A 15,795-nucleotide genomic window follows, 5' to 3' on the forward strand; every position below is an offset into this window, starting at 1 on the left:
CAGGAAGAAAGAAAGACGACCTGGGCTGAGGGACCAGCGAGCCGCTGAAACGCGCCTGCCGGGTCACAGGCACCTGACGTTGCGGCCTGCCCTTGCCTGGGCCCTCGTGCCGCACAAGCTTGATGCGTCGGTAGCCGGCTATCTTCTGAGGTGGGAGAGGAGGGGGCACCGAGAGCAAGTGGGATTTTCACCGTATGGCTCTGGGCTGGTGACCAAGCCTCTCTCCGTGCTTTGGCTTAGAATGTAAGCTCTATGGGGAAGGGACTTGTGAGCACACAAATGAATGCAGCACTTCCATGTTGGCTAGCATTACAATTTAAAAAAAATATTGTAGTGGCATTATGTGGCTACTGTGTTGTTGTCCTGATTACCGTGGCATTGTTACTGGTATTCGGTAAGCTAATCATCTTTTCCCATGTACAAAACTGTCTTTCTGTTAAACAAGGTTAGGCCATTGTCTGTGGTTGACCAACAAATATGGACAAAGATTCCCTCTCTGGTACTGATGTCTTGCTAGAACTAGATTTCCTCTGCTCTAGCACATTGCCTGGTTCATGGACCAGGGACACCCTCACTTGTACTCCAGAAGCTTTCTCTGCACCCAGGTCACACCGTCCATGCTCCGCCAGACAAACCTGCTTGACGGATGCTCTGGTTTTGTCTCTCTTGGCTTCCAGCTCCAACCCTGTGTTGAAGGTGATGTGGCCAGAAGGGAAGCTGAGCATCACGGAGGTGACCAAGCGACCTTTGACTGCTGCCACCCTGTTCAAGAACTCCATGGTCGCCTTAGTGGATAACCTGGCTTCTAAGGTAAGCTGTGCTTCGTTACTGACGTGTCAGAAACAGGAGTGAAGTCCCAGTAAGATGACCAGGTCACAAGGGGACAATGTGACCCAGTCCTGGTGCCACCTCACTGGGGAGCCTCCTGGTTTTCATAGGGAAATCAGAACTACATCTCCCAGCATGCAAAGGGGCAAGGCCATGACGACGGGTTCAGCTTCTTCCTTAGGACCTCGAGCTGCTTTGTCTTAAGTTACAGAGAGGAGGAGGTAACAGGAGCTGAGGACAGCACAAGGCACAGTGTAGAGCATATCCCGTGGTCCTGCTTTTGGTTCTGGTGTAGTGGGGTTGTGAACTTTTCTGGCCTGGGGGTGGGTGCTCTGGAGCCTGCAGTTTTTATCTATGTGAACTGGGAGGGATTTGTGTAATTCTGCAGTTGGGCATCTTGCCTGGTATTTTGGGGAGGGGCTGTTTCTTTCTTTCCCTGTCGCCTGTTTTCTGTGTTAATTTTGCTTTCATTTTCTGTATGCTTGCCTGTGTATTAATACTGATCACACATGAATGTTGTGCTAGAGTATTGTTCCTGTTCATACCCCAGATCAGTCCAGACAAGTGGGTCTTGCATCCCTACCAGCAGATGGAAGCAGAGAACTAAACACTTTTCAGGCACTGCTACATAACCAAGAGTGCCACCTGTATTTCTCTGTCTCCAGCAGATGGTAGAGGTGCAAAGCCTGCAGTCTGGCGTTTTGAATTTGAAAAAGCAAAAAAAAAAAAAAAAGCAGGTAAGAACCAATTTTCTTATATAACACTGAAGCTAGATGAGCCTCCACCAGCCCAGCTCAAACAATACCTGGTCACCTCTGCACCTCCACTGACACCCGAGGCGTGATGCTGCTGGCTTGGAAGGCAGAGGCCACTGGTGGCCCGGACTGCTTGTGGTTTTTTGGCTAGTAATGAGCAAGGCCACTTACTATGGACCCTGAGTCCTCTGACAGCACAGTGGCAGGAGGCTTCAATAGAGGCAAGTGTGTTACAGGGGGGGAGGGGTAATGGGGAGCCAAAGGTGATGACAGCTTTGGGTCTGCTGGTGACAGAAGTGAAAGGAAGAGATCTTATGTCCTGCATTACAAAAATAAGTTTAATAATTAAGGTGAGAAGAAAGTGGTATAAACTTGAGCCATTGTGTCTGCAGCATCTGGGTGACTGTGAGCTCCAAAGGAAAAAAGCCGGAGCATGCGGTGCGTGAATAGAATCTCTCTGGCGCCCCCCGCAGGGACCACAGGGAAACCAAAAATGCCCATAACGGGAACCAGGCCCAGAAGACGTTTTATTCTGCAGCCAAGGCCTAATAAAATGTCTGAATGCACAGCTTGGCCGAGTCTGCAGGGCTGCAGGGGCCAAAGGACGCTGCCTGCCGCCCCAGCATTTGTAATGTCGTTTCTCCCCCCAATGATAAATTTCATGCTCTCGCCCGCTCGTCTCTGCACGTGCATCCGTGTCGCAGGCGGCGTCGATGGCTTCCGCCTGCTCCGTCCAGCCGCAACGCGCCCCCACACGCGGAAGCGAATCCTGCTTTCCGGAGGCGTGGGAATGACCGATCCGGAAATCTGCCTGCAGGGCAGTATTCTGGGGGTGCAGCACTGCATCTTGGGATGGTGAATGGATAATAAAGCAGGTCTGTTGTCTCTTTAAGGCTCGTGATTAAGCATTTGCCCCATGATGTGTTCTTGGTGTCCCCGTATAACACAGACTTTTTTTTTTTAATAAGCAGATTACTGGGGTGTGTGCATCAGCTTTTTCCATCTTATCCTTCACTGAGACCCAGCTCTTCAAGAGCCGCTTTTAAACGCTCACTGCTAGGAATATTTACATTTCAGTGTTAGGTCTGGAGTTGTTTACAGATGTTCAGTTGAAGACCACACTGAGGGATCAGCATTGAACCCAGATATATTCTGTAACCCACCTGCAATCTGTCCTCATTATCTCCATCTTAGAATAACATCAGGCGTGCGACCCTGGATCGGATCTTTGGCCTGGCACCCCCTGTGCCTTCCTGTGAGCAGCAGCAGTGGGGGCCTGGAGGCAGGGGGTAAGAAACAGAGCTGCTGTAGGGTTGTCCATTCCCTTTTCTGGTTTCCAGCCGTTGGGGTAACCCAGCAGCCAACGACTGATCTGTCTCCCGTAAATTTGTCTAATTCCTCTTCATTTTTAATTACACCCCTAGAGTAAATGGCTGAGTTGCTTGTGCTGGAATTTTACAATTATGAACCTCATATGGCAGAGCTAATCCCCCTCCGGTCTCATGGCGCGCATAAAACAGTCCCTCGGCAAACATTGCAGCCCTGATGAAGGATGCCCCCCACACACACCCACACCACCATCCTGCATTTAAATGATAGAAAGAGACAGGCTGTAAGACCTGTCAAAAGATCCCCCGACATCCTCTTTCCACAACACGTGCCTGCAGTCTCCATAAAACAGCACCTTCCCAATGGGAGCATCAATCATCTTTGTTAGAAAGGCTGCCTGGGGCAAGGTGTTTCTTCCCTAATGAGTTATTGATGGGGCAAATACCCCTGCAAAGCATTGTGGGCTCTCCAAGGCCTTCAGAAGGGCTGCGGCAGGTTGGCAGCTCTCCAATCTCGCTCTTCCTCACCCCAGAGGGCAGAGATTTGTTAAAAGAGCCAACCCATAGATTGGCACTACCCAGACTCAGTCTCTGCTTCTGTAAGAGACCGTGCAAGCAGATCCCTCTAGGCCAGCAGTCCCTGCAGGATTGGGGAGAGCGTCTGGAGATGTTTACTGCCGTACGGCGGCTCCTGAGGCCGTTTTTTTTTTTCTAACGGTCAAGTTGTTGTCGGCTGGTGGGGAGAAGCAGAGAGAAGAAAGCGCCTTGTCAAAAGTCGCTCGGAGAATTAGCGGAAGAGCCGGGGCTGGAAGCTGGACACTCGGGCAGGTGCCACCCCGGTGACACAGAAATCATCTGGTGAGAGGAAAAGGGAAAATAAAGAAAGATGTGGGCCCTGTCGGAAGGCAGTGGGAGGCGGCTGCTTCGCTTTGCTGATTGATGTCGCTGTCACCTCCAGGTGGGCGCTCTATAAATCTGCTTTCCTTCCGTGGCTCCTCTTGGGAGTTTGATTTGGCTTGACTGATTGATCGCTTAGTCGTGGGCTACCAGCTGTGAAGAATTAGGAGCCCTTCCCTAGCTGGGGCCCCCCTCCCGGACTCTCGCTCTCTTTTGGTGCCTTTCCTCGTCCGCTAAGACACCTCTGCGAGTTCCAGGTCATATCAGTTCCCCTTTTGCATCCCAGACATTCAGTCAGGTGCCCTGCTCCTGAACAGGCCTGTGTCTCACCCACACCCACACACACACACACACACATACACACCACACACCCCCACACACACTTCATTCTCGGAGGGATGTCCTCTTTATTAAACCTGGAGAAGATAATATAAAAAAAATATATCAATGGGATGGCATCCCTGCCAGTGGTACCCCACCCACTGCTGATGTGGCACGAGACTACGTGGGGCCTAGGTGAACCATCGACTGCTGCCTTGTTTTCACACAAAAAGGAAACCTCTGCCTTCATGCTGTGCTGTTTCACAAATGTCCCAATGTAAAAGAGCCACCTGGAGGGGTCTGAAAATAAGAGAGGCCATGCTGGGTCAGACCAAGCTCCATCGAGCCCAGCATCCTGTCTCCGACAGTGGCCAGTCCAGGTCACTAAGTACCTTGGAAGACCCCATAAAGCAAAGCTTATTCCTGCTTTTCACTCCCAGGGATAGCGATGGCTTTCTCTGGTCTCCCTGCCTTACTAATGTGTTAAGGATTTTTCCTCCAGGAACTTGCCCAAACCTCTCTTAAACCCCGCTCTGCTCGTCGCCTTGGAGAAACATGGCTCTGCGCCATGGGGACGTGGCAGGGTGTGGGGTGGCTTGTCCCAGTGTATCCAGGTGTTGCAATCCAGGTCTGAGCTGCAGCTCGCCATGCTGGGAGCGCTCTTGGCATCGCCAGTACTTCCTTAAAAGTGAAGCGCAGAGCAGGACGAGGCTGCATGGAAGCCATTTCTGTAACAGTGCCCCTGAGGGCAGCTCCAGGAAAAGCTCGCTCTTCCCCCCCCGGCTCTGTCTGGCCTCTTGAGCAGAGCAGTTGACCCTTCTGATTGTCGGCGATGCTCATCCATTGCAGCTCACAAGCAGATGCAAACACAATTACTGACTGGTTGAGAAGAATCTGGCTCAACTCTGAATCGGGGTCTGTCTGACAGATGTCAAAAAAATTCAACCGTTTCTTCCCGGCGGAGAAGCATCCAATTTAAAATTTCCACCTTCAGCTTTTTTTTTTTTTTATTTTTTTTATTTATCGATATATTTGAATTTTGCTTTTATGGATGGCTGCTGCTTTCCGCTCTGGCTTCCTGTGTCTATTTTTGCAGAAGTGAAGCATTAATGTGATTGCTTTGACATTCTGCTAAAGAGCCTCTTGCAGCTAAGCTCAGGGATATTTTTAGTGCACCAGCAATAGTGTTAAATGATTTTGTTACGGTTTGCTTGAATGTTTTAATGTCAGCTGCTCAAGCATTGACTGTTTGGGATGGTGTTGTTGGTGTTGGTTGGGGGTCAGAGCAGCTGTCATGATCCTGCTTTCAGTTCTTTTCTTAATCTGTTCAGATTAGCATCAACACAGAGGTGAGGTGGTTGGGTCTCTCTGTCTCTCCATGGTCAACTAACTTGCTCTTGAGCACCCAACAGCAAATGAGTTGAATCCAGAGGTGTCAAGCTGTGCCCTGCTTAGCCTGCACCTTAACCATCCCTAAGCCACTTCTCGCTTCAGGGGGTAGAGGAGTAGCCAAGAACAGCAGGGCTGGGAACTAGGGAAGCCAGGGCTCAAATCCTGCTAATTCTCCTTGTGACTTTGCGACCATCGCATCACATCAGGTGCAGACGTCACTTTGTAAGCCCTCTGGGGCATAGAAATGCCTACTGTACCTATAACTCGTCTTTAGGCTCTCTTTTGGAAAGGTGAGTAATTCATTAAATCTCAAAACCAGATTCACGTTCATCGCTCCTTCTACCTATTCATGAATGATCTGGGAAAGGAAGCAGTGAGCAAGGGGAGCCAATCTGTAGACGACACAAAATTATTCCAAGCTGTTAAAACACGAGCGGATGGTGATGAATTTCAGAAGGACATGCGAGGGTGGGAGATTGGGCATTTAAATGGTAGATGGAATTGAATGTGAACAAATGGGGGGGGGGGGGGTTTGATGAATCCAAACTCGACAGGGAACACAGTTCTGGATTCCGTATTAGGAATCGTCACCCAGGAACAGGATCTTGGAGACAGGGTTTCAGGATATCCACAACGAAAATGCATGCGATGAAATGCGCTTCTATGGGAGAATCTAGTACATGCAAATTGATCTCGTGCATATTCGTTGTGGATATTCTGAAAACCGACTGGTTGTGGGGGTCATCAGCCCTGCCCTAAAGAGCGCCCCCAGTGCTGTTGCATTAGAAAACATTGGCATTGCCTGCCAAGTTGGTATGTCCACAGCTCCAGCATTATTTCTGCCATGGCTTGGGGGGGGGGGGGAGAGCGTCCTACATCCTCTCTCTTTATGCGGTCACTGCCTCCCCTGCAGAAACACCTCGTATTTGTTAACCTCCATGGACTTCATCGTCGTCCATTTCAAAGGTCGTCTTTAACGAGCATGGATTTTCATGCCCCGATATGGGGAAGGGGTGAGAGGGAATGATGAGCTCATCTTTTCTCTTGTTTTTTTGTAAGCAGCTCAGCCATGGCGCATACACAAGCCAGCAAGGCCCAACCATCTTGTATGCATGTGGGTGTTCATAGTCTGTTTGAAAAAGCTTCAGTGTGTTCTCCAAAGATCACGTCACAGGCTGCAGGAAGCCCGGTTATCAACAGGTCCATTAGTTCAGGGGTTGCTCAAACCAGTCCTTGGGCCCCCGCCAGTAAACCTCTAATGCACGGCCTCCAATGTACACACACATTTCTCAGGCATGTTCATTAGGGATATCCTGCAAACTCAACTGGCTGGGGCAACCTCGAGGATCGATTTGAGCACCCCTACATTAGAGGCTACCAGTACTTTGCACTCTCAACTGGCCTATGTTTTGGTTTCCTTAGGTCGTGTTGGCTGATCAGGGTCTCTCCCTTTTCTCTTTGATTCCTCCACAGGAGCCGTATTATGTGCGCTGCATTAAGCCCAATGAGAAAAAATCTCCACAGCTCTTTGACGAAGAGCGCTGCAGGCACCAGGTGGAATATCTTGGACTCCTGGAGAACGTGAGGGTCCGGCGGGCTGGATTTGCCTACCGCCAGGCCTACGAGAAATTCCTTCACAGGTGAGAAGGCGGGGTTGGGTGTGGCCACCAGCCCCTCTGATGCTGGTCTCAAGAGGCAGAAAGCTGGATCTTGATCTGGTGCATTCTAGGCCAGAAGGGTGAATTAACCTTCAGACATTTTATTTATGTATTTGTTCTTATTGCAGTGCACAGCCGATTCAAAAAATCCATATACAATAACAAATCATAATAAAAAAAACATCAACAAATCATACAAACTATGCAAAATTGAAAGTAAAAATAACTAACTAAAATTAATAAAAATGACCTGCCCTGAACCAAGGAACTAAAACATACTGCTCACAGATCTAACATGGAAAAAGCCAAGATTTCACCCAAGAGCAGATAGTTTAACTCCATCCACAGTGCTCGTGGTGCTGAATTCCACAGTTCAGGGCCTGTGACAGAAAAAAGCCTCTTCCTAATTGCACTTCTTGATACCTCCTTCACTGTTGGTACTTTGAATAAGATCTCTGCTACTGAACAGAGGCTCCCCTTGGTTTGTAAATCTCTACTGCGCCCCTGTCCTTTGGTCATTTAAAACATTAAACTCGTGATCTTAAATTGGAAGCCCATGCAGCTGCCTTAATAAAGGGGCTCCACTGACCTTTGGAGGATAACTAGAAATCAGCCTTGCTGCCATATTTTGCATAACCTGCCCATTGCTGTAAGCAATCGGAGGCAAAATAAGTCTGAACCACCAACCGAAAAACTGCCAGTGTTAGACACGCCCGAAGTGTCCTCAATAACCGGAGCTTGAAAAATATTTGCTGTGCTACCATGGATATAAGAGACTCGGTCTCACTGATCAAATCACCCCCAAGTTCTTTACTTTTGGACTGGCTCCCAGCTCCACCCCTTCTGTCTTTAATTTCAATGATCTTTGTAAAACATTATCCAGTGCAATATGCAGCCACTCTGTTTTCCCCCATATTCAACATAAACGATTTAAAAAAAAACAAAACAACCCACTTAGCAAGCAACCCCAAATCCCCATGAATCCCCCATCGTAGCATCCTCCAAGGTTTCCTCCGGCAGGAAAAGTCGTCCGCATCGAGAAATCCCAAACCTCTAACCAATTTCCCCAATGGCTGCATAAAAAGATGAAATAACAAAGGCACGCTACTCTTGGGAGTCCCCAGCGCTGCCGTCTGAATGATGAGGGACGGGGTGTGGGGGGGGGGAGGGGTGCAAATCCCCTCTGCGCCACCCAGGCCAGCTGCAGAGCCGGTGCCTTGCAGAGTGAAGACGTCCTCGGCAGAATTTTGGCGACTGGGGGGTGGGGGAGAAATGATGTTAGAGGAGCTTTCAGACAGTCTCGTGTCTCACAGCGTGGTTTTGCCACCCGTCAGAAGCTCCACCGGCCCCGTGGTGCGCACCACTGTTAAGGCGAGACAAGACCGCGCAGGGAGAGTGTGCGGTAAGGACCTTCTCTGGAGGGGGGGGCTGCTTGACCTCCCCACGGTTACACAGGGTGGGCCAGAGGGTGGCGGGCAGCTTGAGTCTCATAACGGAGGTCTAAGCGTCAGGGCCCCCCGCTAGTTAACAGCCCTCCCCGATCCTCCTTCAGAGAAAAAGAATGAAAATGGATGCAAAGAAGCAGGATCTTTTGTTTCTGGGTTTTATTCGTGCTCTGCTGTACAGTTTTTGCCTGTAAAGGAGAAAGGGTTACATTACTGCTTTCTCCAAGAGGAATTTGTTTTCCTGATCCATTCTGGCTTTGTCTGGGTCAGGGAAGAGAGAGCCCCTGACATGCAGGAGGTGGGGAGCAGATGAATTTAAAAGGTGGGAGGCTTCAGTCCTGAGAAGTAATGGATGGTCTCCGCTGAAGCGTGCCAAGATGCTCGCTGCGCCCTCTGCCTTTCTATTTAACCACCGAGTTCTGCTGGAGTCTGAGCGCTCTTCTAGTTATTTTATTAAAAAGGTTTTTTCTCTCCTGCCACTTGCTGATTTCATGCTTAGGAGCCAGCGTGCAGGCTGGGGGCTGTGGCATCTCTTGGGCCTAGTGAGTGCATGCTCATTGAGATTGCCAGCTTTTGGGCGGTAGAGAAGAAGAGGATTCTGGAAAGCTTCCCTCACCACCCCCCCCTTGTCGCAGTTCTGTACTGTATTATTTGTTGGCTTCTTGTTGCTGGGGTTGAGGCACCGAGCTGGCTTATGAGGTGCTAGGGATGTGCAGCAGGGACGGATTTGTCCCACTCGGTATTCGTATTCGTCCGGACCCAAATCCGTTGCATCCTTTCTCGGGGGACCCCGATCCGTTCATTAGTTACATATGTATTCATTTCCCCCCAAAAAAAAATCCATCCCAACCCATTAAATTAAATACAACCCCCCACCCTCCTGACCCCCCCCCAAGACTTACCAAAACTCCCTGGTGGTCCAGCGGGGGTCCGGGAGCCATCTCCTGCACTCACGCCGTCGGCTGCCAGTATTCAAAATGGCGCCGATAACCTTTGCCCTCACTATGTCACAGGGGCTACAGGTGCCATAGGTCGGCCTCTTTCACATGGTAGGAGCAATGGATGGCCGATGCCATCTTGTGCTCCTACCATGTGACGGAGGCTGACCAATGGCACCAGGGGCTTTTGGCAAGTCTTGGGGGGGTGGGGGGGTCAGGAGGGTGGGGGTTTATTAGTTAGTGATACGTTGTATTCATGGGGGTTCGCCATACATTTTGTGACCCCCACGAATACAACGAATAGGGACATATACGTTGCGGATTGCCAATACTTTGCAAACGAATGCACACCCATATGAGGTGCTGGTAGACAGTGGATGGAGTCCAGTGGACCCCATTTCTGTTTACCTTTTTCTCACTGTAACTGGTTTGTCTAAACTCTCTGCTCTCTTCCCCCCCCCCCCCCCCCCCACCCGGGCAGAAGGCCCTGACAGGTCCATAGCTTGGGCTTTGATGTCCATGCTACACCGAGGCAGCCTATGCCTCTGAGCCATCCTGGGTAGCTAAAGGCCTGGCATTTTTCTTTTGGAACAAGCCTCAGAGCAGACTAGGATGAGAGAAAAATATCATTTTTGAGAGTAGTTTCTCATGCTGATCATAACTAGAGGGGAAGGTGAGGGCTTTTCCTGATAGGAGTGTAATCTTTGATGGCTCATCCTTGCTTTCCCTCTGCACAGCCCACCCCCGCCTCACCGAGGCCTACCTCTCTCTCCTGCTCCCTTTCCTGCTCTCTGTAGGACACGCCCGGCAGCCAGGCCTAGCGAGGTCACAGTGGGTGAGTTCTGCACCTTTCCCTAAGGAGGGAATTATCGACCTCTTCTCACCAAGCTGCTTGCGGCGGTGTCGACAGGCCGGGTGTCCCCAGTTGTTGCCTTCAGCCCTGGGACCACGGCCGAGACTTCAATGAATCCTTTATCACGGTCTTGGATTTGGGACAATCTGTTCCTCACTGCTCTTCCCCCCCCCCCCCACCCCTCACCCCATTTCTTCCAGGCTTCACTGTTGATCTCTTGGCATCCTGCAAGTTGCTTGGCTCTCGGTGACCTTCGGTTACTCCTGTCTGGACCCATTGGTGGTCAGTTCGGTGTAATCTGAGGCATCTTTGCTCCCCCCCACCCCCATCTCTTCCTCCTCGGGGGGGAAGGGAGGGGAAGAGCTTCCCGTTTCATATCCCTGTGACCAGCAGCAGACCGGAGAGGAGGAGTGTGGGGGGTAGGGGCATAAACGGCCCGGGCACCACTGTACGTCTCGTGCCAGGTGCGCTTGATGTTTTTATCCCTTTAGCTTCCCACGAACATCAAAAGGATCCTGTCACGAGCCCGCACTGTACCATGTGCTCACCTTGGAGCATTCAGCTGTCCCTTGTCCATTTTTCACAGGGGTATTTTCTTTCTAAAGGGGGGGGGGGGCCTGGCCGTGGAGATAATGAATGTGACCTTGAGCTGGTGCACGCAATAAGGAGTGTGATTATAGGCTGGCACAGCGTGGGCACCTCAGGCAGTGTCTTCCTGGCAGGGCGCATTCGCCTGGACAGAGCTTTTGTCGTCTGTAAATCCAGGTAGGGGCGGCACCGGGCGTTGTCGCCTGAGCCCGTGAGCAGTACGCTCACTACAGGCCTGCATCACGAGGGCCTAGCAAACGGAAAAAATAAGATTGTGGCAGCCTTTCAGCAGAAAGGAAGTCTGTGCAGCCTGCCTGAGTCCCTCCCTCGCCTTCCCCCACAGTAAAATTATCATAAACCCTTAAATCAAAAAGAAATATTGGAAAATGTCAAAACGGACTCCTGGTAGGTGGGTGTTTTGTTGCCCTCAGTGTCATTGCTGAACTAGAAAGCGTTATCAGAATGTAAATAACATCCCCCCCCCCCCCTCCCGAGAAATGGGGTCGGTAGGTTCTTCCGGTCACGACGGGTATTGCCCCCTGCCCCAGGAGGGGGAGGATAGCTGATAGCTGCCTTCTCATCTGGTGCTTTCAGTGCCTTTTACATCCTGGCTGCTAATTCCTTGCCCCACCCCTGCTCCCTTGAATAAATTATTCTGGGCCCAGCTTCCTATCGAAGCTCTTCTAGGCAGACAAAACAGGAATAGTATAATTGTTTGCCCAGCCGATGTTTGTTCATTTCCAAATTACTTCTCTCTGCAGTGGGATATAACGAGCCAGCCTGGGGCATAGCTGAAATCCGCTGACTCTGATTTATTCCAGAATGAATAAAGGTAATGGGGCTGGGACTGTTGAAGCTGCTTCTGCAGTCCTGATTGGTGCCATCAATCATGCGATGAACCTTTTTGCCCTGCTGCTCTGGCAGGCATCTCTTTACCTCTGTGGCTTTGAAGCGCAGCATGGAAGTGGCCACATGGAAAATGACACTCCCTTCCCTCCTCGGTCCCATTGACATTGCTGGTTTTATCTACAACGCAGGTACAAGATGATTTCCGAGTTCACCTGGCCAAACCATGACCTCTCCTCTGACAAGGAAGCGGTCAGGAAGCTGATAGACTACTGCGGCTTCCAGCATGATGTGGCCTACGGGAAGACCAAGATATTCATCCGCACTCCCCGGACGCTCTTCACTTTGGAGGAAAAGCGTGCCCAGATGCTGATCCGGATCATTGTCTTCCTGCAGAAGGTAAGGCGGCGGACGTCTTGTGACAATGCCCCATGCCAAGGCCAGAGGTCCCCCAGCAATCTATGTCCACCTGCTGACAGAAGCCCAAAGCAACCCAACCCACAGTTTCTTTGAATTTTCTAGTGTTGTCAACCTTGAAGGCTTGGTCCAGTCCTGGTTTTCCGACCCCCCTGTCCAAATGTGTTCTGGTCCATCTTATTTATTTATTTAGCACTTTTATATACCGATTTTCCAGTAACAGAATTACTAATCAAGTCTGTTTACATTCTAAACAATAACCATGACAAGAGGATGTCTTACAATAAACAGGTAAAGTGAACTTGGATAAAAATAAAGGGGTTAACAACATAAAGTAACAGATATGGGGCCTAATGTAGGCTGGAGTTACGAACGGGTGTTGGGCATAAGGCTAAGTTTTTAATATTGCTCTCTGGGGGTTACCTATGAAAGGGATCATAGGTTGGAATAAACATCTTGTCCTGCTCTGCCTCTCTCTCATTCGTTGCGCCTTTGGATCCTTCTGCTCTTCTAGTCCTGTGAGAGGCTAACCTAGTGAGGCACTAGGTCATGAAGGCCATCGACCCCCGCCATCCTCCAACACACGCAGATTGTCTTCAGGCAGCCGAGAGGGTAATCGAGTGACCCTTAGACCCCAGTAGGCCCAGGCATTGGGGTGGGGGAAGGAGGAGGGGAGTTTGCAGCACTGCAGTCTTGGCCCTCCTGTAGAGCATTGGCATACCAAGGGGGGGGGGGGGGGCCAAGGTCTCCAGATGCCAGACTGGAGGTGGCGCCTGCTGACCTTTATTTTCTAGCGGAATTGGTAACACATAGACATTGGGGGATCCCATCCCGCCCGGCAATGTTCCCTAAGCCGTGCATGTGCGCCGCTGTGCACAGCTAGACCCCCACCCCAGGTGCAATAAGACCAGAAGGGCCACGGTGGAGCTCATCCCACTGCGGTGGAAGGAAAGAGGGCCGCAGCTGCTGGGCGATCCCATCCCACCTGGTGGCCCAGCTGGAGGAAGCCCCGGTGGTTGGAGGTTCCTATCCTGCCCGGTGGCCCAACTAAAGGAGGCCCCGCATTGGATCACTCCTGCCCACCTGCTAGAGAGAGAGTATGTGTGTGTGTAAGCACGTGCGCCTGAGAGAGAGGGAGCGTGTGTATGAGTGTGTGTGTGCGTAAGCACGTGCGCCTGAGAGAGAGGGAGCGTGCGTATGAGTGTTTGTGTGTGTGTAAGCGCGTGCGCCTGAGAGAGAGGAAGCATGCGTATGAGTGTTTGTGTGTGCGTAAGCTCGTGCGCCTGAGAGAGAGGAAGCGTGCGTATGAGTGTTTGTGTGTGCGTAAGCACGTGCGCCTGAGAGAGAGGGAGCGTGCGTATGAGTGTTTGTGTGTGTGTAAGCGTGTGCGCCTGAGAGAGAGGAAGCGTGCGTATGAGTGTTTGTGTGTGCGTAAGCACGTGCGCCTGAGAGAGAGGGAGCGTGCGTATGAGTGTTTGTGTGTGTGTAAGCGCGTGCGCCTGAGAGAGAGGAAGCATGCGTATGAGTGTTTGTGTGTGCGTAAGCGCGTGCGCCTGAGAGAGAGGAAGCGTGCGTATGAGTGTTTGTGTGTGCCTAAGCACGTGCGCCTGAGAGAGAGGGAGCGTGCGTATGAGTGTGTGTGTGTGCGTAAGCACGTGCGCCTGAGAGAGAGGAAGCGTGCGTATGAGTGTGTGTGTGGGTAAGCATGTGCGCCTGAGAGAGGGAGCGTGCGTATGAGTGTTTGTGTGTGCGTAAGCACGTGCGTCTGAGAGAGAGGAAGCATATGTATATGCGCGCTTGACAAAGAGAGAGCCAGCGTGTATGTATGTGTTTTCCTGAGAGAGGAGGAGGGAGCCAGCGTGTGCACTTCCCTTCCCTTCCCTCTAATCCACAACAATCTGAGTGAGTGCCCCATAGGCAGCTCACAATAGTCGTCTGCCAGTTAATTTCTTTTCTGAGGGTTATATTAGTGCGACTTTCTGTGACCTCAAGCATTTTACAAGAATGATGATTAGGGGGGAGCACAATGGAGTCTCTGCTGTAAAGTTTAGACTGAATCTTGTACCATCAGCTTCTCCTGAAACAATTATTAGCAGTGCAGTCAGTGTTCATATAGGGAGGGTCCTTTTGCCTGGATCATGCTTTGTGAACTTGAGGGGGAGAAGAGGATGAAATGGGTTACTTCAATTAAGTTGGGAATACTTAGATTAAGAAATGGTGACCCTCCTACACAGGGCTGGTGGTGCCTTTTTTGCTTCCTGTGCAGTTACTGTGCTGCCCTCACCTGATTCGTTTTTTTTAATGCTTAGTTTTTCCTCTCTCTCATTCTTATACACACACACACACACACACACACACACACACACAACACACACACACACACACACCACACACACAAACACACACACACACACACACACACACAACAACACTCTATCTCTCTCTCTCTCTGCTCTCTCTCTCTCTCTCTCTCTCTGCTCTCTATCTCTCTCTCTCTCTCTCGCTCGCTCTCGTCCTCCTCGCTCTCTCTCTCTCTCTCTCTCTCTCTCTCTCTCTCTCTCTCTCTCTCTCTCTCTCTCACACTCACTCTGACACTCACTCTCCCTCTGGCTAACCAAACTTTCAAAATTGACACCCACACCCTTCCCCCACCCCAAACGCAGGGCAGATGCAAGGGTATTAAGTGTCCTAGGCAAAGTTTACAGCCTTGCTCCTCCTCCCCTCTACAGCCCTTTCCATATATAATTAAAAATTATGCATTTATAATAAATTTTACATGAAACAGAATATTCAAAGTACAATCTGAGGTAAAAATATCACAGGCATTAATATGTGTATTGTATTTACATGCACTGCTATAGTGTGAACAAGAAATATCTGCAAAAAGCAAAAAAGACACTTGGAAACTATGTGGTATTAAGCTTATTGTAGTGTGTTCGGTATGGACTTGATTCTCAGAAACCAATTATAATTACAATATAATAAACCTCCCATACAAAAACAGACCTAATTGCCAGCATTCAAACAATAACAGCCCTACCCATGAAAAGGTAACACTGCAAATATTGCACTGGGCCCTAAAATACCAATATAACTAATAGGAAAATAGAATAAGCCAGGTTGCTATAAATCTCTGCACAGAAGCTACAAGCCAGCAAATACTTCACCTCAGTTGCACATGCAGAACATAGACAGAACCTCACCGAATACAGAATAAAGAGACCATAAAGTAGAAATACAAACATGCAGACAAAAACTGAACTGGAAACCACAACAAGCCAGACTCTGTATGCAGTGCAGCAATGGAAAAATAGAAACATCAGTATTCCTCAAAAGTATCAAACAAAATCAAGAAATATAAAACAGCATAATAGTAAAATCATACTAAATAATAAATATTTCAATACTGCTGATGAATACAACATCCAGTAATTAAAAACTGATATAAAAATTGTTAAAAATTTCCCAAACATTAATAAAATATTTAAAAAAAAAAGACATATCAAATAAAACCCAATAATTAAAATTA

At 49.7% G+C, this 15,795-nt stretch overlaps 1 protein-coding gene across 2 annotated transcripts in view; it reads left to right on the top strand.

Moving 5' to 3' along the window:
* Positions 1–15,795, top strand: part of MYO1D (myosin ID) — a 135,686-nt gene that overhangs the window by 71,733 nt on the left and 48,158 nt on the right. For both annotated transcript variants that reach the window (XM_029573019.1, XM_029573020.1), the window contains exons 14-16: positions 678–810; positions 6,995–7,161; positions 12,041–12,248. In XM_029573019.1, the coding sequence (XP_029428879.1) occupies positions 678–810; positions 6,995–7,161; positions 12,041–12,248 (508 nt within the window). The remainder of the gene's footprint in view (positions 1–677; positions 811–6,994; positions 7,162–12,040; positions 12,249–15,795) is intronic.

This window comes from Rhinatrema bivittatum, chromosome 12 (genome assembly GCF_901001135.1).
Source record: "Rhinatrema bivittatum chromosome 12, aRhiBiv1.1, whole genome shotgun sequence".
Taxonomy (NCBI): domain Eukaryota; kingdom Metazoa; phylum Chordata; class Amphibia; order Gymnophiona; family Rhinatrematidae; genus Rhinatrema; species Rhinatrema bivittatum.